Source organism: Lampris incognitus, chromosome 2, assembly GCF_029633865.1.
Source record: "Lampris incognitus isolate fLamInc1 chromosome 2, fLamInc1.hap2, whole genome shotgun sequence".
Lineage (NCBI taxonomy): Eukaryota > Metazoa > Chordata > Actinopteri > Lampriformes > Lampridae > Lampris > Lampris incognitus.
The window spans coordinates 23,988,903-24,010,924 of record NC_079212.1 but is presented as its reverse complement, the minus strand read 5'-3'; the positions used below and the strand labels follow the sequence as shown (position 1 = coordinate 24,010,924).

The window sequence follows — 22,022 nt, the reverse complement described above, 5'->3', positions numbered from 1 at the left end:
ACTAGCCCTTGATAACGGTGCGTCGCATTTTCCAATTGGTTTCTATTGTAGGCTACTAACGTATCCCACCCTCGAACCTGTAATAAATTGTACTGTATCATGCAGTGACAGGACGTTAACACCCCCCCCCCCCAACTGGAGTAGAGTCAGCCTTGAAGTGAGGCGCCTCCCAATCTCCTCTCTTCTCCTGTCTTACAATCACAGCTTTCTATAATGACTTTATGGCAGTTAATCAGTCTGAAGCAACATAGTCTTGAAGTATCATTGACCAGGCAGTGCTGCCACGTTGGATCCTCACTGTACATGACAAAACCTCCGATTTATTGCAAGTCGTTAACATCATTAGTTGTTATCCCTGGGAGGTGCATGTTCAAAAACAAAAAAAAAGAAGAAAGATTCCTTTTGATAAGGTATAGTCACACCAGCACAATTCCATGTAAAAATAAACCTTGAGGTTTTATTTATTCATCTTCACATTGTAAGGTGAGATATTACCTATCTTTTGTAAGGCAGTAAAGGTTTCAAGGTACAGGTTATTCTGTTAACTAAACCATGGTAAAATACTAAGTGTAAAACAGAAAAATACACATTTCTAAAAACCAATACAATTCGTTTAACTATTTGAATAAGGGACGTGAATTCCTAAATGTGTCACTGTCTATGAGTGGCATTAAAAAGAACACCAAAAGGTGTTGATGCACCAAGATATCTCGTTGTAAATTTGAACAAATAGAATGTTACATAAGTACAGTAAATGTTGTTTTTTTTCAGTTCATGAAATAAACCATGGATATCTTAATGTTGACACACAGCATATTCAGTGGGCAGCTTAAAAAGCTGAATTTTCTCAGTGATTACCTGTTAGCTTTTTCCAATGACATTAATTTTGAACATGAAAATGTCGCATTTGACTTGCTGAAGGTCCTAACCATATGAAATAATTTCAACACCAATGAACATAAAAAACGTGCAACTCCAAATACATAATAATACACGGCCTGATGTAACATTCATACAATATTAACATGATTGAGTCACCTTATCTAGTAGGAAGCATTACAGCATTTTGCGTTGTACAACTTATCTACATGTTAAGGCAATGAAGAACTCACTGAGTGATGGTGTACATAATTGTTATGACAGCATGATAAGCTGTCCTCAATATTCTTTTTTATATTGCTCTTACAGAAAAAAAAAACACCTGTAAGGATTGCTTTAAATTTTGGATTTTCATCCGACAATGAACTTGTAATGCATACATTTTCCTCTACAGGAGCTGTCTTTTAGACATCAAACTTAAATTGCTGCATTTGAGTTCACCTGAGACCCCTGCAGAGTTTAAAAAAAAATCAATATGCAAGAAATGAAGTTGTAGATAGAATTTAGATACTGAGTTATATATATATATATTTTTTTTTAAATTTATTTATTTTTCAGTCAAGGCCATAGCTTCAGAAAATTGAATGCTGAGATAGAGAGCTAAGGTGGGTTGTTAAATAGCCTCTTGCTTAGTAATGGTTGGCTGTGGAATGGAGGTTGGCTGCTTAGGCACTGTGGCTATGACCCCTTGGGCCATTTTATAATGTTCTGAGCTGGATGCTGTAGGTGGAGAGGGGATTGGGGTTTCCGGAGTGGCTGAAAAGTAGAGCAGAAAAGGCATGCACATTTAAATAGAAGAACTGTCACACACTGAGTGAGGATATTTACTGCTGTATCGTATCGCATTTCTTGGAACAACGCAATTTTTCAAACATGGCATAAGCACTTTTGTGAAATATCTGAGAGCATTACAAATGTTAAGAAAAAATAACAGAAGCTCTCTTTGACAAAATAAGCCAGATTAGTCTCTGTGAAGAATTTAGAGGATTATTGTGACAAGCCTGTTTGTTCTTCCAGCTACCTGACTGGGCTGCACATGGAGCTGGGTGCCAGTGAGGAAATTTAAAAATCTCTATAAATTAATCAATACTAATTTATTAGTGTAATAGTTTTGATTATTCAGTCCTGCGCCTGCATGCACCCTTTTCCCTTGTGTGGCATGACAGTAACAGTCCCTCGTTTTATTCGAGGAAACAGTCATATCGTATATTCATATTTTGCATGTAATTATGCGACACAGTTCTCAGAGCATGTCACATTAGTTGTATTTGTACTTACAGATTTGACCATTGTGGATTGGTGTTGGCATGTTGCCGGCCACTATGACATTGCTACTGAGGTGCTCCTGAACCAGGTGAGGGTGCAGAGAGTGAGGCGCATGTGGGGCCTCGTTTGCCGAACCTGGCCAGACAAAACATACAACCATACGGTCATACAGACGTCACTGTTTATTTCTCACTAACATATCCAGTCGATATGAAGTGCAAACACATACTCGCCCAAATTTAACTGTTACTATTTCTAAATGCCACACCAAGTTCTGTCCTGCCCCCCAGCATAAGTGATATCCAAGTGAGCTCACCTCCGAGGAGCATCTCCTGCAGTAGGTTGTCAATCTTGGCCATGCCAAAGAGCTTAACAAACTGGATCTGTTCAATCATCTGCCAGGTGATACTCTGTAGCGTTGGAAGCAGAAGGAGCAACTCTCCAAAGCGCCCCCGGGAGTCATACTGCCTGTCGTTGATGTAGTCCTCCAGGCTGACCTGGATCTGGTACCGCATCCGTTTAATCTTTCCTGGGTCGCTCAGACCTTTTGCATCTACAGATTAATAGAAGGAGTATAACAACGTGAATGGTAGGTTAGAATTGTGTGGTAAAGTTTTGTTTTTTTAATTGTTGCCGTTGTACCTACGAGAGGCTGAACAAGCGGTCTTGAGAGTATCGTACCATACTCTGGAAGCATTAGTCTGTAAACTAGTTATAATAACTTATCCTAGACCCCAAAGTTTGGACCGTCGGCTAAAATTATTGTCTGAAACTACAGTTTCCAGAATGCGAACCATTATTCAGAGACAGTACCTGGGTCAAAGAAAACTATGGCTTTCAGGCAAGCGTATTCATTGTCGTCTATCTGAAGATCGTGGAAGGGGAGCACTAATTCATCCAGGATTCTCACTGCTACCCTGCTCACCTCCAACTCTGGACAGTTTCGGGGAATGATGTGATCATTTCCTGTTAGAGATAGAAGCAAATCAGTGCTGGGTTAATTTTTTTTTTATTTGTGGGGACTCTAAAATGCACCATTGGTATTTTGATTATAGTGAAACAAATAACTTTTGTTGGCAGCACTGAATATTGAGTGGTAGTGATGAGACTTTGGATGACAGTGTTTATGGCTGAAATACCAATTAATGGGTGATTTTTACCTAATAAAAGGAGATCTTTGTACAGCATAGACCTCTTGGCAACACCAAGCAGGAGGTGTTCTCCGGCATGGGCCCGCAGCAACGCCACCTGCAACAGAATCAATTCATTTCATTATTAATAGGCTGACAATAATCAGATGAGATCCAGCGGTACCCACAGAGAGGACTCCTGAGTTTTGGGGGTTTTTTTGTTTATTTTGTACATCATGAGAAATCTCTTCACATGCCAGTATGGACTAGATTCAAACAGTTGACCACTACCCTAACTTGTCAGCATCCCACTTTACAGGTGTATCATTTTCCAAAGTCATCAAATGTTTGTGATGATCTTTTAAGATCTTACACGATTTCTCATCGCCTCAAGGGCACTGAGCGACCCAAAGATTTACAGCTACATCAAGAGTGAAAAGAATGAGAGAAAGAGAGAGGGGGGGGGATGGAGAGAGAGAGGGAGAGAGAGAGGGATCCTGTGATATGTCTCTCAAGACACTGGCTCGCTCCCTTGTTAATTCACCATCAGCGAATCAGTTACTAAGGCCCGGTGATCACAGTGTTAATGATTCTGAACACTTTTTAGGAGGTGTATAACATTCAAACCAGCTCATCATATTCTAACCCAGGATCAAAATACATTAACCACTGTAGTCGAGGAGTACGGCTTCTTGTTAGAGATGAGTCCCACACTCAACGTAATAAGAAAAACGTTCACTTCTCGTCTGACAGGTTTTACACACCATTAATGTGTTCTCTTTTTATCTGGTTTGTGTTTTATTTGTCTAAGAGAGGCATAACAATCCTATATGATATACAGTGAGGATTTTATGTGCTGAAACCCTTGTGACATAATGAATGTCGCTGCAGTTGTAGACTGGTTGATAAGCGACTAGAGAGTCTGTACATAAGTAGCCTAACCTCCGGTCTCACCTGGTCATCCAGGGGCAGATCGCAGAAGGCAGGAATGTATTTGGCCCATTCCACCAATACCAACAGCTGCTGCTTCATAGACTCACATATGTCTGTGATAGCGGCGATTTTTTTGGTCCTGATGTCACCGTTAAGTATGGGGCCAGGAGAGGTGATCTGCACAAGGCAACATAGAAGCAAAAGTAACACTGCCACCGTTTGTCACCGGCAAATTGGAAAAGAGATGTGAAAGGTCAACAGCGTTACTGCAACCTGCAAATCTCAAGGTGATTTAGTCTGCAGCGACGGGTCTTACCTGTCGCGACAGTACGTCGGCCTGGATGAGTGCATTAATGGACGGTAAACTGCTGTCTTCGTAGCTGGATCTCCTGGTGCTGATTCTGTCTCTTTCATTCTGCACAGCTGAGATGTGCAACACACAGACACAAATTTGACACTACAACTAACATTGTGCTGCTGCAGGGTGCTTATAGACACGTAGCCTATAATAATTCAGCTATCAGAGAACAATAAAACAAGCATTTCAATTCCCCTTGCTTCCCCTGCTCGCAAACAAAACCGAATGCTGAGTCATTTAAAGGAAAAATAAGACTTCCAAGGTTGTCGTGTTTATCAGTATATGGCCATAATGACTCAGAAATGTTTGCTCAGCATAAGCTAGTCATAGACTTCAGTGCTTCATGGAGTGAACATTAACAAAGTGCTACTATCGAAGCTATTGCAACACATCCAGAGGAAGCTTCAATTAAGCTCCGTTCTTCCCTATGCACAGGAATCCCAGAATCACTGCTGCTGGCCCAATAAGAATACATGGATTTGGCTCCCTTGTCATTTCTGAGTCAATTCATCACAGTTTTCAGTACATAAATGGCTCCTACCTTCTTTCTTCATTCCAGCTCTGAAACACTTCTTCAGTCGACAGTATCTGCATTGATTTCGCTTGTCTTTGTCCACAATACATTGTCTGTTGAACCTAGAAAGTGAATAAAACTCATGTTTGTTGGCGTTGTTGCAGGTTAGCAGTGCAACTTGAATGAATCAACAAATTTGGTCAGTTTCTGCAATGTTCTTATCCCCTGTCCCCATGGGAAAACTGACACAGCAATACACAGCTTGAGGGAGTAGTAGCATTGGGTGTAAGGGTTACACACAGTCGCATATTTCAACTTAGGAACACCCAGAGTATTTGGTCAATATTTGTATTTGTGTTGGGTTTTTTTTGTTGGTCTCCTCCCTGGCTATACTTCAGCCATTATGGGTAGACTCTGCTCTCACCTGCATGAGTACATGTGGTTTTTGCGGACACTACGTCTGAAGAAGCCCTTGCAGCCATCGCAGCTAGAAGCGCCATAGTGTTTTCCAGTGGCTCTGTCCCCACAGATGGCACACAGGGTACTTGCCCCGAGGTGGTTGGCAGCATTCATGCTAGCACTCTCAGCTGGTGAGGAGTCTAGCATAGCAAGGAGAAGAGGAGCAGGGGGAGATGGACAGAGAGAGAGCAAGGGGGGGGGGAGTGGGAGACAGAGCGAGAGAGAGAGAGAGAGAGAGAGAGAGAGAGAGAGAGAGAGAGAGAGAGAGAGAGAGAGAGAGAGAGAGAGAGAGAGAGAGAGAGAGAGAGAGAGAGAGAGAGAGAGAGAGAGAGAGAGAGAGAGAGAGAGAGAGATGGACATCGGGTCACCGGGGCTCTTAGATTATCATATTTTTGTGCATGGAACAGGGAAAAGCAGCCATTCAAGATAACACAAATGGCTACACTTACAAGCAGCTGTGCTTTTGTGAATCCTGATTATACATCAACTATCAGGAAACATGGCTTTATTACCCAGTGTTCTCAGGGAGAGGGTCTATTATATTCACTGAAGTCAGCAATTCAAGTTCTTTTTAATTAGAGGAGGTGTGAATGGAGAATACAGTCGTCAGTGCTGCTGATGGTTGATCAAAACTAGCCTTCATATGAACGTGCCAGAATCCGCCTTAGCTGCTCAGACAGTCATCAAACTCTATTTGATGTCGGGTTGATTACCAGACGCCCTCGCAGTCATTAGAATGGGTAAATCAATCACACGGGACGTCATGCTTTCATGATCGTAAACATTTTCTAGGTTGTAAACGGTATGATGACTTCATGAATAGAAAATGAAAATACTTCATAAAACAGGTTAAAAATATGTAATTACAAAAAAAGTTAAATGTCTAAAGAAAGGTAAAAATCCTTTTACCGCCATAGCAACTTGAGAGTAGATGTAATGGCTTGGGTGATTGGGTTTTCTTGCATTCTTGCATGCACCTTTTTTTTAATCTTTTCTGAGAACTGTTTCATTTTGGAATCCAGATCATAGCCAAAAGTCATGGGAGACTGAACAGGTCAATGTCATCTGAACGCCTCCAAATCATTAATCGTTCGAATGATAGAAAATCCCTACTCTGGTCCCTAACCTTAGAATTGGTGGGAACCAACCGTTTGTAACAAGAGAGGGATGATCACGATATTCAGTCTGGTTGAAATATGACCAAGATCATATCATTGCACAAGTCTGAACCTGTTGAAGATCATTCCTCATACTAGGTCCCCAACCACTATCTAATGACCACAATGCAAAAAGAATTGAGTGTTGCCCCATAAATCAAAAGCGCTTAATGTTTTACTATCACACCGAGGGGATAAAAGAAGTGTCACAGGCCAGTGCACATTATCATCCCTCCGCAGGCAGAAGGAGATGGACAAACGACCCCTTTTATCGCCTCATGGAAGAGACTCCCTGAGTCCTCTCGTGACCAAAGTTTTAAGTTGGTAAAAGTTACAAAGTTCAGCGGCAGAGCTGCATATATGTAACTCACCTGCACCCATGGCAAGCACTTGCATGTTTTCGAACTCCAGCGTGGTGTAGGCTGGGTCCAGAGCCTCGCTGTAGTCTGCCATGTCCATGTCTGCTAGTGCTTTGGACAAACAAATTCTCGACTACCTGACAGTGGTGCAGAAAGACTTGTCCAAGAAGCTAATGTGCCCCCCACCTACCCACACCCCCTCCCTCTTTTTGGCCAAGCTCCGCCCAGTAAAAGGTAGATACCTGGCCCAGTGAGTATGATGGGGACAGACTTGTGTCAGAGAAGAGACCACATGGAGGCTGCCAGTGACTGACAGCAGAAGCTGCCACCTCCTACTCCTTCTCTCATGCTTCTAACCAGAGCAGAGGTGGAGAGTTTATCTGGTTGATGTTTAACCAGCCTCCTCCTCAATGGTGAATCAGTGGGTGGTGGTGGGGTTTTTTTTGTGTTTCTTTTTTGTTTTTTGAGAGGGAGAGAGAGAGAGAGAGAGAGAGAGAGAGAGAGAGAGAGAGAGAGAGAGAGAGAGAGAGAGAGAGAGAGAGAGAGAGAGAGAAAGATAACTCAACTTTGATATCTCTCCTCTCTGTTGCACATCTTTGTGCCCTTTATCCCCCCCCCCTTTTCTCTGTCTCTGTCTTTCTGTCTCCACACTGCTGTCATCAATGGGTAAACAATTTCCTGATGAAAGCTGCAGCAAATCAAACCTGCACCAAATGACTGTGACACATTACTGTTCCAGCCGTCAATTTGAGAGCCAAATACCTCATCATTTTCTCTGATCCGGCCTCATCATGAATGTAAAAAGGACCCTGATCCAGATCTTTTACAGAGTGAGTTACTGTCTCTGTTGAGCAAGGTATAGCCTACCCTACTTTTGTATATCATTAGGGAGACCCGATAGTCTGGGTTCAGACCTACTTCTGTGTGCAATACATTCCTGGTAAATCTTGGTTAATTCTAGCATAATTAACAAAATAAATTACTCTCGCTAAAACAAATTGATGCCTTTATGTACAAGAGTTCATTGTTTCTCAAAATGCCGGGTTGCACGTGAGCTAGCATTCTGATCCAAGTCCTCAAAACTTGCTATGGCTAGGTAGTTGCTCCTCAAAGAGAAAGCCCTAGTGATTCAGCAGATATTTGGTACCTGGTAATCATAAGCATTTTTTTTTTCTTCCATTGGCATATCCTTCTGTAGAGAGGGGGCCCAAGGGCCTCTGTTCGTGCAAAAAAACACCGGGAGCATGCTTTAAGGAAAGTTGGAGCGACAAAGGATTTACCAAAAATAAATTATGTAGGACCACAAATGCCATGGTGACAAATTAAAAAAATAAATAAATCTTTGAATCATTGTAATGGACATGATGCAATAACACCAAGAAATATGACCATTTTCATTTTCTTCCATATTTTTGCAGCAATCCCGGTTCCACTTGTTTTCAAAAATAACTTAACGCAGTTGCGCAAATTCACTGCCCGGTCTGAGTAAGTAAATGTGACATGGCAAACAGTAGTCCTGTATTTGAAGAAGCGAAAGTGTCAGTACATAGCAGTAGGTCAATGATCGTGGGATCAGCCTAACCTCCGGAGCAGTAAACCCAATGTGGATGAACTCGATAACTATCCACCCAAACCATTCAGAGGATTCATAAAATACCCAATCTCTCCCTCTCCCTGCAGGTAAACACCATAAGGTTCCTGGAGATTGTGGTAATCTCAATGCGGCATTCATTTTCTCTGTGATTGCATATTGATAAAATCCCCTCTTAACCCAATGGGTCTCGAAATTGGAAGTCATCAACCTATGACTAAAACTCAGTGAAACGTTTCTTTTCAACCACTCATTCATTTAGATTCATTGATCTTTGCACTGATGAAACAGCAAAAGCCAGGAACATAATCCTGATTAGCAGATCAATCCAAATTACACCCATAATGGAGGAATGAATAAAGGAAATTTTGACAGACCCCTGAAATGTATTAGCATATAAACAGAATTTATCATGAAGTGTAAAATACAGCCTAATGGAAGTGTGTTGCCTCTCAGGTCTACACAAAGATCACGGATTATGACATTTCTTCACATTCAATTTGTCAAGCTCCTTTGCAATGATCATATTTGCTCGATAAGTTTGTTCGTTACGCCGGAGTACCCAGTAAGTGGAGGGGATGGGGGAAATCTACATGAATGAGTCACTCAGAACAAACCTTATCTTCCCTGTCACTGAAACTGTTATCACTACTCCCATCTTAAATTTCTGTGAACTCCTCAAGGACCTGTCATATACAGGACTATAAAGTATAATCTGCATGGTTACAGCTCTCTCAATAACACACAGTGACAAAATGTTCTGATTTTTAAGATAGGGGAAGCTCTTTTAAAATTTTTCCATTAATGTACCTCTATGAAAGAGGTACATTTCCAACAGGCTAGACGGTCATTCCCATGCAGAGACATCCGGACAGGATGAACATATACGTCTGCATATTTAAATTAAAAAAAAACATACAATAATGCATATTCTTTTCATCAAGCCCCAGAGAACTGACAAAACTCATACTGTAGGCACTCACTGTGATGCATTATTGTTGCAGATATTTGATACTCTATTATCAAAAGCAACCTCTAAAATGTTGGCCCCTGAGATATGCCGTGGTTGAGTGGTTATTCAAGACGAGGCAGAAGTCCCTGGTTAAGTCAGGGCTAATGATAACGTCAGCCACCACTGACTACAATGAGCAACAACTGCCTGTCACTCAGGCTTCACATGGCATCATAGAGTCTGAGGTGGCCATGTTGAAATGTGATGGGATATGAGAGCTGTCTTATAATCAGTCACCCAAACTCCTGCCCTGGGGCTAAAAGTCAAAAGACCGCTCAGAACTGATGTAACACTTCTGTGATTCTCCCCTTTGAAACTTCAAACTCCAGTTTGTGAACAAAGTCCTGTCTTTCTTCTGAATAGGAATCTCCGACCACTGACCAAACTCCATTTGCAACCACTGCCTATTTGTACCTTCTGCTCAATGCCTAGATTTCATTTTCCAAGTCCAGTCCCAAAGGCAAGCAGCCACGAAGAGATCAAAATACTGTGTCCGGCAGCTGGAGAAAGGAGAATCCGTGGCAGCTTGGACGAACCGGTGGGATTTGGAACGTACCGTGTGGACACATACCTTGTTTTTTGGGGGGTTTTTTAAAATTATTTTTACGAAGAGCGCTCCACTATAGGGACGAAGTAAGTGTTTATTTTGCACATCCACAAGGGATGGCGGTACCGATGCTGATAAGGGTAAAAGAGAAGGAGACTAAAAGAGAAGGAGACAGTGTGCTCGCTGCAGCTTATTTCAGGCCACTAGAAAAAAGCCTGCTGCTCTGCTCCCCAGTAGTAGATGGAGGAGATATGTGAGTATAGTGTCATGGCAAAGACCTTGTCAACAGATTGCTATCTGCAAATCACACAGCTTATGCAAGCCCCTACGGCTTGCCAGGGGGAATATCACATTTTCTGTGTCACTGGAATATTTTCACTTATGTTCATCGAACATACTGGTTTTGATTGACTCAGGCGAAGATCTAATTACCTGTTTGCGGTCATTTTTCATCATTGTCATCATGTTAGCATGTTTAGTCCATTTGCTTGTGTTGAACCCATATTTGCAAACTTTTACTTCACCTCTCCTTTGCTTAATAACGTATCACTGTTTTCAACCAGCTCAGTGAAATAACTTTTTGTTTTTTGTTTTTTTATCCCTGCACAAAATTAAATTAAGCACCCACTCCATTGACGTCAAACTGATCAATGACAGTGGAGACTAAGAGGCCTGCAATCCAATCACTGGTTATCAAAACCTTTCAAGGCAGCCTCTTAACTTTCATGAAGTCATCATCTGTTTTGGGTTAGGTTCGAGACGTTGTCAGGGCCTTGGATTATGCTTCTTTTTTTTTTACAAGAATGTATTTTAACATAAGTCACACATAAGTGTACTGAGGTCGATGACCCCACAGTGTTTATGACGTTTATCCATTTCCAAATCTTTAAAACGTTCAGCTGTATTCGTAAGAAAAGTAAATGAACTATAAATTGTAGGACAGAATGACTACCAAGAGCCAAACAACTGAAATCCTCTCTTTACTTTCTGAGAGAGAAGAGCTCTCACAGACCTCACCCATGAGGACTATTGGTCTTGAGGTAATGATAAACCACTAAGACCTAATTTTGCACGGGTCTCATATTATTCCCTGGTATTATTGGGTAATAAAGACGTTGGCAAATAAAGGTGAGAAGAATATAGTTTGAGGAAAAGATAACGGAACGCTATTTCTTATTTACTTTCACAGGGAAAGCAGATAGTCTCAACGGCATCGTTGATACAAAATTTGAGCTCGGGCATTAAAGTGGTTGATAATAATTACTTGGCAAATAGTTTTTGCAAGGTTAGAAACTTTTAATGATGTGGTATGTGTATGACTGACCTCAAACATTTCTGTTGGAAACAAAACGAGTTGTTCAGTTGTAATGTGTAATTTTTCAGCTCCCCGGGGTCCTATTCTAGTGTTTCATAATAATGTGCTCATGAAATATGTAAATGAACATGAAAACATCTAATTTTTCATTAGAGCTCCAAGAAAATTTTTTTGCAGCAGCAGCACACCAAGAAACTCAAGTAGCCACTGTGCACCGAATAAGTCAACAATTGCATCAATAAACATGTAAACTGATGCGCAACGTAAATCAATCACAGTGCGTGATAAGCGTGTTTAATCATTAACCGCTGTTTTGCTGAAAATACATTTTGACTGTTGGCAATCACTTCTGTCAGCAGCTCTGCCCTGACGTCTTTATCTTGCTGATTCCCCGTGTAGGTCCCCCAGTCATCAGCCAGTCAATAGACATTTAACCTAAATGTCTTGAAAACAAGACGCTAAATGCCAAGGACTTCAACCTTATCTCTGCTGGGCCAAAATCAAATAAGCCGACTCGTGGAGCGGCCAAAACCAGTTCAAACGTTTGCATCAACACGGCTTGAAAACTGCATAGGAATACGCCTGACACGTTCTCTCTGCTGATATCACAAACGTCTGTTTTGGGCCTCTATAATTTCCCTACAACGATATTTTTGTGCATGGTTGTCCTACAACGGATAGGACGTGGATCACAGAGTTAACCGCAACCTGCTTCTTTTAAGGGCTCGATTCCTGTCTTTCTCTCTACACAGAGGCCTCAATCTCTTCTCTCCCCTTTGGCCTAGCTTGTAATGTTTGAGCAACCGGCCAGCCTCCATGACCTGACCACACAGTCTCCAGAGACTCAGACTGACCGGTTTGTTTTATGGGTAAAGTTGGACTCGTTGGTTACTGCTGCCACCATGTGGATGCCGGCAATGACTCCATATCTTGTCTGCTGTTTTTAGCTTCAGGATGCATGTAGGTGGATGCATCAAATGCAACCTGCTGCATCAATTTATCGGTGTCTGTCTGAAATTCAACATCCTACTATAGTTGAACAGTTTATTCCACCGAGCTAATGTTATATTGATTTTGGGTTGGGTCCTCGTGTCCCTTCAGTTATTTCCCTCTTCACTCGTTTCTTCCAACTCAATGTAGAGCACAATATCATACTAAAACACATACAAATTCAAATATTTCCCCTTTTTTTGCAGCCGGCAATAAGCTTTTGAATTGTTACCAAACCTCAGCTTTGTTGTTGGAGCGTCACCGTGAATAGTATACAAGCTTTAACCAATCCCCGTAGTTCTCTACCCGGTTTAGAAAAAAAAAGAAAAAAAAAAGAAGTACACTTGTTTGCTTTCCTTTTCCGTTACCTGGGTTGGTGAAGTGTAACGTCCCATCCTCGCCAAACATCTCTGTGAAGGCAGAGCCCTGCCAGCGATGTGGCCAGCCGGGTGAAGGCCCATGAGCCTCAGGGTGGGAGCAGGCTGCTGCTCTCTCCGGTCCAGCCACACTGAGGCAGGCAGGGGAGAAGGAGCAGGGCCAGCCCTAAAGCTCTGCTTGCCGGGGCCACTGGGCTCGGCTGTAGGGGCCAGAGGGAGAGTAGCAACCGGGGATAATCCTCTAATACTTGTCACAATGAGATTTGATTGGAGAGCTGAGCACCCGGCTTAATTGTGTCAAGCGCACGGCGTGTAATACCAACCCTCTATGCAGGCTGCTAATTGGGGACCCTGCATTTAGCTTAATGCAGCAGAATCAGATACAGGTGTAGATTAGCAGAATTTATGTCATTATCGAAGATGTTTACGGAGGGGAGTTTAGACAATTAGTCCCTTAAATTTGCAGCAGCTAACTGTTTTGCTCCTGTTTCGCTGTATTTTGTGATTTTGTTATCAAGTGCTGCAGCAGTACAGTTCTACAGCTCTCATTTTTTAATAAGGACGCACCAGTACCAATACTGGTATTGGATACTGGGCTGATACCAGGTTCAAAATTAGTGTCAGTATTGGAAATGTTACTCAAGGCTAAAATCCAGTACCAAAAGCCATGAGTAATATGTCATAAATTAAAGTAAAATTTGTTTATTTACGGCATTTTTGGCACATGGAAGCCTGTATGTCTTGAATGGTAGAACAAAATGATTGAATCTCAGTTATTTTATCTGTTGACCACAAGCTAATGCTCTAAGTCTGCACTGTTCAGCAAAAGTAGTGGGTCGGATTGGTACTTGGTATCAGCCGATACTTAAAAATTCATACTCAAGGCGCCCGGGTAGCGTAGCGGTCTATCCTACCAACACCGGGATCGCCGGTTTGAAACCCCATGTTACCCCCAGCTTGGTCGGGCGTCCCTACAGACGCAATTGGCCGTGTATATGGGTGGGAAACCGAACGTGGGTATGTGTCCTGGTCACTGCGCTAGCGCCTCCTCTGGTCGGTCGGGGCGCCTGTTCGGGGGGGGGGGGGGAATGCGTGATCTTCCCACGCGTTACGTCCCCCCTGTTGAAACTCCTCACTGTCAGGTGAAAAGAAGCGGCTGGCGACTCCACACGTATCGGAGGAGGCATGTGGTAGTCTGCAGCCCTCCCCAGATTGGCAGAGGGGGTGGAGTAGCAACCCAGAAGAGCGGGGTATTTGGCCATGTACAATTAAGGAGAGAAAGGGGAGACAAATAAAAACAAGAAAAAGAAAAGCCATACTCAGAATTGCTGTCGTCATTGAAAATTTGATATCGGTGCAGCCCTGATTTTAGTTGTTATTGGGGGGAAAAATGTAAACAAACTTTTTTCAGATCAGCTCTGTTGTGGCTGTCATGCTTAGAAGAGGAGTTTGCAGGTCTTCTCTTTTATCAAGATAACAGTGTCACAGCTGCATTTTAGCAAACTAATTCTGGGCAGAAAAAGAGAAAAAAAAATACCGTGCAATTGACCTTGCCACATAACTAAGTGGCTTTGCAACGTCCACTCCAAACTCCGTGCCAATGCCAGTCTGAATACAGATTTGCATAATTCAGATTATAAATATAATAACAAAAGATATATCTACACAATTTTCTGTAATGTTGCTGAAGCGCTATATAAAATGTAACTTGATTGATTGATTTACAGGAGATTTGATTTGAATGTACTTTCTTTTCCGTATTTCAGGACTTTATGAAATGGCCAGATGGCTGACGGCCACTCACGAGTACTGGAGATTTGAGAAATGATAAACATAGATTTGGGATCGCCCCCGATTCGCTCTGGTGTCGCAGCAAGCAATAGAAATCAAGGTGAACTGCAATCACATCTTTAAATACACTTCTCTTGACTGAATTACATTCGGTTTTAGATAATATAGATGAGTACAACGTAAATCATGCAAAATTGTGGCCAACACTTTTTGACATGATACCCCCACCCTATGAGACTTAGGATATTTCTGACGTTGGATTTTCCCATTTACATGCTGTCTTTGTAACTCATATAGTCTACACTGGAGAACAGGGCCTCCCAGTGCCCCACCACAAGGCTATTGAGCTTTCTAGGCAAACAGATCCGTTCACTGAGGGCCTGTTCAATTGCCTTTGTTGTGTTTACATTCACCAACTGATTCTGCAAACAGCAGGGCTCAGGAGTTTGTCCAGGTTGTGACCGTTGAGTAATTAATCTCACATGTGGGACATGAAGTTATGTGAATCACATATGCTTTAATTTTCCCTTGCCATGAGGAACGATTGCTGGCTCGGTGTCTTAGTAGTTAAGGTAAGACTGTGTTTTTATGACATTCAAGGGAAACCTGAGTAATAAGAAATGAAACCTTGGTGCAATTGTAATTGAACCAGATGCAATTGTAATTGTAAAATAATTGCAACAGTAATTGGATTACTTGATAGCAAGTGATTTACTTTGTGGTTTTGGGCGATACAGTTTACCTACTAGGACTGTGTGAATACGTAATGTCATAAATAACGATGCCATTTGCAGCAAAATACAGGGACACTTCACATCAACAGTACATGAAATAGCCGTTTTAGTAGCGCTAAAAGCAATGCTTTTTATCAAGACATTTCTCGGCAGGATTTCTGCACCTTCAGCAGTGATTTTCAGTTCCCTTTGTTTCCGCAAATCAAATACAACAACTTAGCCAAGGCCAAAAAGAAGCTTAGAGAATGGAGCTGCCAAAGAAAAGCATTTGTAACATAAATATCCCATTTCGAATCTGTAGGAAGCATGTAATGGCTAAACAAATCCTTTCAGAAAAAAGTTTTGAAAGCTTTAAAACAAAATAACAGAGCAACCAACTCAATGACCCAACACCAGTGTGCACAATCTTTCTGTATTCCTGGGTGGAGGTATTGCATTAGAGTACCATCATAATCACAGCATTGAATTTGAATATCACGACAAAGCCAAATATTCTACATTCCAATAGACAATGTCTTCAAAATAACACTGGAACAAATTCTTCTCTGACCGACTGGTTTTCTGTCATAGCATGGTTTGTGTCATTACATGGTATCCTGCCAAAGGAATGAGATCAGGGCTTACTGCCATTCTGCAGTAATAATCACCTGAGCCCCACCATCTTTAAGACAGTGGTGTAAAACAATGCCTCAGGTGGCCTTTAACATTCTGCAATATATTTGTATATGCAGTTGTATATAACTCTTTCATCCCTCTATCAGTGAACCTCCTAAACTCAGGACATAAGGAGGGTGTGAGATGAGGGACTGTGTTGCACGTATTTGAATGCACTTTATGTCTGCACTTGTCTGTGCTATGCACTTTATGTGTGCTACTTCACTAGAATGGATGTTTTTTTATGTGGCAGCCTTTATGTCCAAGACAAATTTCCCTTTGGAACAAATAAAGTTATCTTGAATCTTGAATCTTGTATTTGTGTCTTCATGCATGCTCAATAATCCAGGTAAGAAAATCAAAGAACTTGAGAGTCTGTTAACAAGCTTCGCCTGCGGGTAGCATCATTGTCATAATCATCAAACTTTTGTCTGTCTGCTGACAGAGATACTGCTGTCCTCGGACATGCTGCTCTAATTAATAAAGAAACGCATGGGATGATGCCAATCCCCCGAATTATTATGTTAGGATTTTATCAGAATTATAATTGGTCCTCCTAAGGATGACTGGATTGATTCAATGCCAGGATGTAGAGATGAGACTTAGTGGGGGTAGAGGCAGTTGCACAGAGGAATAGAGAGTTGTCCACTATCTGACTGAAAGTTACAGCCTTTTCTACAGCTGCATTTTTAATCAATTTTTTTTCAAATGGGATGAGAGCATTGTCAGAGTTACATCTCCCTCCCCCATGTGTAGCTGTGACATGTAAGTCATTCGATGAATGACATCTGATGCTGAGGCAAAGCACATGTCCGCTGTGTGCACAGTGTTATGGGAAACAGGGGAGCGTGCACAGCATGTTGGGCAACTCAGAGAGGCCATTTCAGTCATGGGGATTATTCTGAGGAATGAACGTAGATTTTCTACTGAGAATTTTTGGAGCTGTTTGCAGGAATTTGAAGTGTGTGTGAATATGAGGGAAAAGAGTGTTTCTATCGGTCTTGCAGAGTTCACCCAGTGGATGTTTACAGACTCAGATAGTCATGAGAAACTATAATACAAGGTTAACAAACCACAAACTAGAGGATGGTATCCCCCTGTAGTATTTCTATTATTTGCTTTTTTTCCCCACTTCTCAACATATGGGCGAAACTTTCAGAGCCCAGGCATTTTGAAAAATCCTCAGAATATAACTGGCTGTAGAAAGTTACCCAACGCTTAAAAGACCCCCCCCCCTTTTTTTCGGTATGGATTGAAATGTATCTATGATGATGACCCCATTCTTCATCCCCATCTTTGATTTATCAATCTTTTCATTCTCGGCATGCATGGAGTTCTCTGATATCTCAGGTCGGCTGTCTCATCATTACTGCCAGGCCTCGGTTTTAGGGCCTTTTTGACAACCTGTGTATTCTGACACACCTCCATGTTTAGAGCCGTGCGAAAATCCAAGACGTAAATGGCGCTTATGTTTGCTACTAGCAGGAATCTGGCGGGAGCCAGCGCCTTCCCAATATGTCCCCTTTTCCAGGAGACGGAAAAGAAAGCAAGCAGCTGGCACACTCAATCTTTTTCACCGAAAACCACCGAGACAAGGTGATAAAAACAACAGTGTGTACTCACCAAATGGAAGCTCCATAGTCGAGCTGACATTTACATTGACCATTTCTCCCTCCGGCTCTCTGCTTTAAAGCATGTGCGTATTATATTAGCATATGTCCTTTTCCTCCCTTGGTATTACCAAACAAAAGTAAAATATGGAAGTTTAGCACAGGCGGCTCTCGTGTGAGTAAGGTGTTGTTGGTGCAAGGTAAGGCCGGCGTTGCTGCTGTTATCTTATTGATTTTCCTAATCTGGGCAAATGTGGGTGGAGAGGTTAAACAGTAACCAGGCTCGTATGGACACCATCTATATGGCAGCTGTAACCATAGTAACAAGATGATAGAAACTCAAATAGACATAAAGCCATCATATTTTGCAGCCTCTTTCCCATTGCTGCGCATCCCTTTTTTTTCTGGGTACAGATTGAATATGAGGGTTCGATGGGCACCTGAGTTTATACGGAAGGGTGGGGAGTCAAATAAAAGAGAAAAGAGAGTGGAGAATATATACTGAGGGTGGCAGCAAAGAGACACGGGTGACGAAGCCAGTTTGTTTTTGGTAAGGAAGAAATTAATTTCCTGCTCGGTTATTTAATATGGCAGACAATATCAGCCGTTATTAACACCTGTGGGCTGCAGGACACCCATCTGCCGAGCCTGGTTAGAAGAACAGCTTATTATTGCCATGGTTCGAATTAAAGGATTTTGGGGTGTTAGTCTGGTGGGCCTAGTTGGCTCGAATTCCATTTTAGCAGGCATTCAAATCCATGATCGTTATCTCCTATTCAAATTATTGTGAATGAGGCCATTTATGTACCAGCCCGGGGTTGAAAAATACACAACTTCAGCACAGCTCTAGATGGTATTTATGTAGTTACCTATACGTGGAGAAAGGGGTTCCCCATATGTTTTTCATGTTTAATGGAGAGAGCTTAGGTGTGCGTGCATGTCCGTGTAAGCATATGTGTCTGTGTTTTGTGTGTGTGTGTGTGCCTGAGAAAGCACAGATGATTTCCTTGCATTTATGGCCATAAAAGCTGCATTAGACTCCTGTTTTACAGCAGGGAAGGTCTCTGAGGATCAATGTGGAGATCTAAAGAGGTGAAAAGCAAGGCGGAATATTTCCTGCAGCTGTTGGTGAACAAGCACAAGAGCTGCACAACAAGCTATTTATGGAGGGTACAGAGTCATTCGTCTTTACAACCTCATCACTGTCCACCCAGGAACCCAGACATCCATGAATTAACTACATTTATGTTTTATTAAAGGACAGATTTGACAAAAAATTTTCCTAGACAAATGTTTCAGCGAAGAAAACACTGTCATGTTTTTTACAAGGGTGCTGCAAGATATTAAGAAACACATCAATATTAATGTACCAGGTTAGTGTACATTATACAATAAAAAAATTAAATAAAAAACAACAAAAGTGCTTGAATTTTGACAATGCCAAAGCAACAGTGCAAAAAATCTCTCTGGATTTGTTTGGAAAGTATACAATAGGTCTTTCTCAAAAGCAACAACACATTTGAGAACTGCAGAAAATGACAAAAATAATGACACAAGAGTCATCGTGTTTGCGTATTAAACACCCATTCATACGATCCATTAGAAACGCATCAATAGTGGTAATCCAGTTTGTGTATGGCATATCTTGTAAAAGCAGGTTTGTGCTTTTCTGAACCATTGTATGAATAAGGAAAATCTGAGCATCACACGGACTAATGATTATTTCCAACATGACTCGAGAACGTCCTGTTTTTTCTAATATCCGATGCGTCTTTTGGTTCCTGAGCTGCCTGAACACTGGTTTCTCCAGCAGGTACCGCCGTAGCTTGACGGACAGGCAGAGCAAGGCCTCCCAACCTTGTAGGGCGCCTCTCCCACCCAGTTACCTCTGAGAAAGACCCAAGATGTTACTGGGATTTATGAAATCCCGCAAAAAATGCACAAAAACAAATGTAAAAGGCATTTATGTTAATAGGTGTGTACAGCAGCCCTACATGATACAAAATGTTTTAATCCACTATCTATCCCATAAAATTGAAGATTTCATTGTTTTCGCCTTTCCCCCCCCCTTTTCTCCCCAATTATATCCGGCCAATTACCTCACCCTTCCGAGCCTTCCCGGTAGCTTCTCCATCCCCCTCTGCTGATCCGGGGAGGGCTGCAGACTACCACCTCCGATACATGTGGAGTCGCCAGCCACTTCTTTTCACCTGGCATTGAGGAGTTTCACCAAGGGGACCTAGCACGTGGGAGGATCACGCTATTCCCCCCAGTTCCCCCCTCCCCCCTGAACAGGCGACCCGATCGACCAGAGGAGGCGCTAGTGCAGCAACCAGGACACATACCCACATCCAGCTTCCCACCCACAGATACGGCCTGTAGGGACGCCCGACCAAGCCGGATAACACGGGGAGTCGAACTGGCGATCCCCATGTTGGTAGGCAATGGAACAGACTGCTACGCTACTCGGGCGCACCTGTTTTTGCAGCATTACTGACATTATCTAGCATTATTCATCACAATAACGCCTGTCATAGTCAAACTTCTGACCGGGACAGAATGATAAATAGATATTCTGATTTTCTCCTGTTTCTTTGTTGTTCATGCTTATTGCATGTGCAATAAGCATGAACTATTAACAGTACACAAAAGACGAACATAAATAAACAATAATGATATGAATTAACAATAAATTATGCATGTGTGAACCCTAGTTAGTGAGCTTACTTTATTGAGTAGTTGCAGACTAGAAACGTTGCCTCTCGCCAAGTGCTCCCGAACACATACATGTTGGAGCACGTCTTGATGGCACATCCCATTCTGCTGGTGCTGGCCCACACCATCTGAGACACACCACACGGCATAGAAATGTTGACCATTTCCAGATTTAGTCAAGCATACACACATTTATACAGCACAGACCTTTATAGCATCTTTTAAAAGTGCACCTGTGTACATACCTGCGTATAGTGAGAGCACACAGCTCCGCCACAACTGTCAGGGTAGGAAAAATGACGTCTCTCCTCGTTCCATGACCTCACCAGCTCGGTGACGGAGTGGAACCTGCCATGCAGAAGACAGATCACTCATTAATTTCTTCCTTTTTTTCCATGTGACGAATTTACCTTGAAATGACTCCACATTTCTTGGCTCTCTTACACACGTTCATATTTCATTGCACGCATACATCCTGTGTAAACATCTGCTGACTCTGACAACATGGCTCTATACTACCGTCCGGAGATGATTGACAGGTTTTGGCCCATGTGTCTCATGGCTTGTGTTGGACCATGATCCCATATGCAGCGTGAAGCCCAAGAATCAGCTGATTTGGCGAGTCCTTCATCCCACACCTACAGCGGTGAGAATGACAGGAAGAGATAAAAACAAAGCGGGAAAGAATGCCAGAGAGAGAAGGAGAGAGAGAGAGAGAGAGAGAGAGAGAGAGAGAGAGAGAGAGAGAGAGAGAGAGAGAGAGAGAGAGCAATTATTTGCCAACTCACAGAGGCCAGAAAATAGAAAAAAAATCACAGTGTCTCTCTGCTTTCTGTCAATATCAAAGTGAAGGTTATTTTTGAGCAAAACGCCATTCGCAAAAAAGATGAAATACAGCAGTTCTGCACGTAGTACCAGAGGGAAATTAGATGTTCCCTATCAGTTTAGTTGGATGTGGTGTTCATTTTAAACGATTTTGAGACCAGTTGTACCCGGGTCCCTGGCCCTATACAATGCACTGTGTTGAATGGTTGGGGGACCTCTCACCAAGTATTCCATATTGGCAGCTGGAGGAAAGACCTGAGAGCGGACTCGGTTGTGATAATCCAGCAATGCATTTATTTCCCTGGACGAGATGGCTCGTTTACGTCTGCCATGGAGCATATCGGCACCACTGGTGAGATTCCAAAACTGGGATTGCGTTTTAAAGCTGGCTTTGGTCTGGTGGAGTGGGCTTGCAGAGGCTGAGAACACAGTGGTGGCTCCCATGTAAGGCGTTGTCCACAAGATGACAGCAAATAGGAGTTGAACACAAGGAGCACCCATGTCTACCGTCCCAAGAGAGTGAGAGCAGAACCTCACAATCATCTGATGAAGAATGAGAGTTTAGAGGCATTCAGATTTTCAATGAACCAAAATAAATAAATCATATTCTGGTCAATAAAGCTGCTATTGAATACATGCTTGTATTTTATTATATGAGGTTATCTTAGAATGATTGTGCCAAATTGAGGCAAAAGAGTGGCTCACTAATCAATTGGCTCTAATTAATTTGAAAAGAATGAAAAATGAATAATAAGGCTGAGCTGAATCAGTATTCACTTGTCCGGCAATGAGTCAATTAATTATGA

At 42.2% G+C, this 22,022-nt stretch overlaps 2 protein-coding genes across 3 annotated transcripts; both read right to left on the bottom strand.

Annotated features, from left to right (window-relative positions):
• Window positions 1-174: 174 nt before the first annotated feature.
• hnf4a (hepatocyte nuclear factor 4, alpha) lies at window positions 175-17,829 on the bottom strand. 2 transcript variants are annotated; one of them, XM_056273433.1, is made up of 10 exons: window positions 17,690-17,829; window positions 5,505-5,679; window positions 5,108-5,202; window positions 4,525-4,631; window positions 4,230-4,385; window positions 3,306-3,393; window positions 2,959-3,111; window positions 2,462-2,698; window positions 2,158-2,280; window positions 175-1,635 (listed from the first exon to the last, which is right to left on the bottom strand). In XM_056273433.1, exons 1-10 carry the CDS (start codon window positions 17,730-17,732, stop codon window positions 1,493-1,495), a joined length of 1,320 nt encoding a protein of 439 aa, XP_056129408.1. In that variant the 5' UTR covers window positions 17,733-17,829; the 3' UTR covers window positions 175-1,492. The 2 variants fall into 2 exon arrangements, with proteins under 2 accessions (XP_056129408.1, XP_056129407.1); XM_056273432.1 differs by lacking the exon at window positions 17,690-17,829 and adding an exon at window positions 7,068-7,259.
• Window positions 17,830-19,431: 1,602 nt separating this feature from the next.
• On the bottom strand, window positions 19,432-21,717 carry r3hdml (R3H domain containing-like). Its single transcript, XM_056299001.1, has 5 exons — window positions 21,439-21,717; window positions 20,911-21,029; window positions 20,637-20,739; window positions 20,404-20,519; window positions 19,432-19,564 (listed from the first exon to the last, which is right to left on the bottom strand). The coding sequence occupies exons 1-5, from the start codon at window positions 21,715-21,717 to the stop codon at window positions 19,432-19,434; spliced, it is 750 nt and encodes a 249-aa protein (XP_056154976.1).
• Window positions 21,718-22,022: the final 305 nt, after the last annotated feature.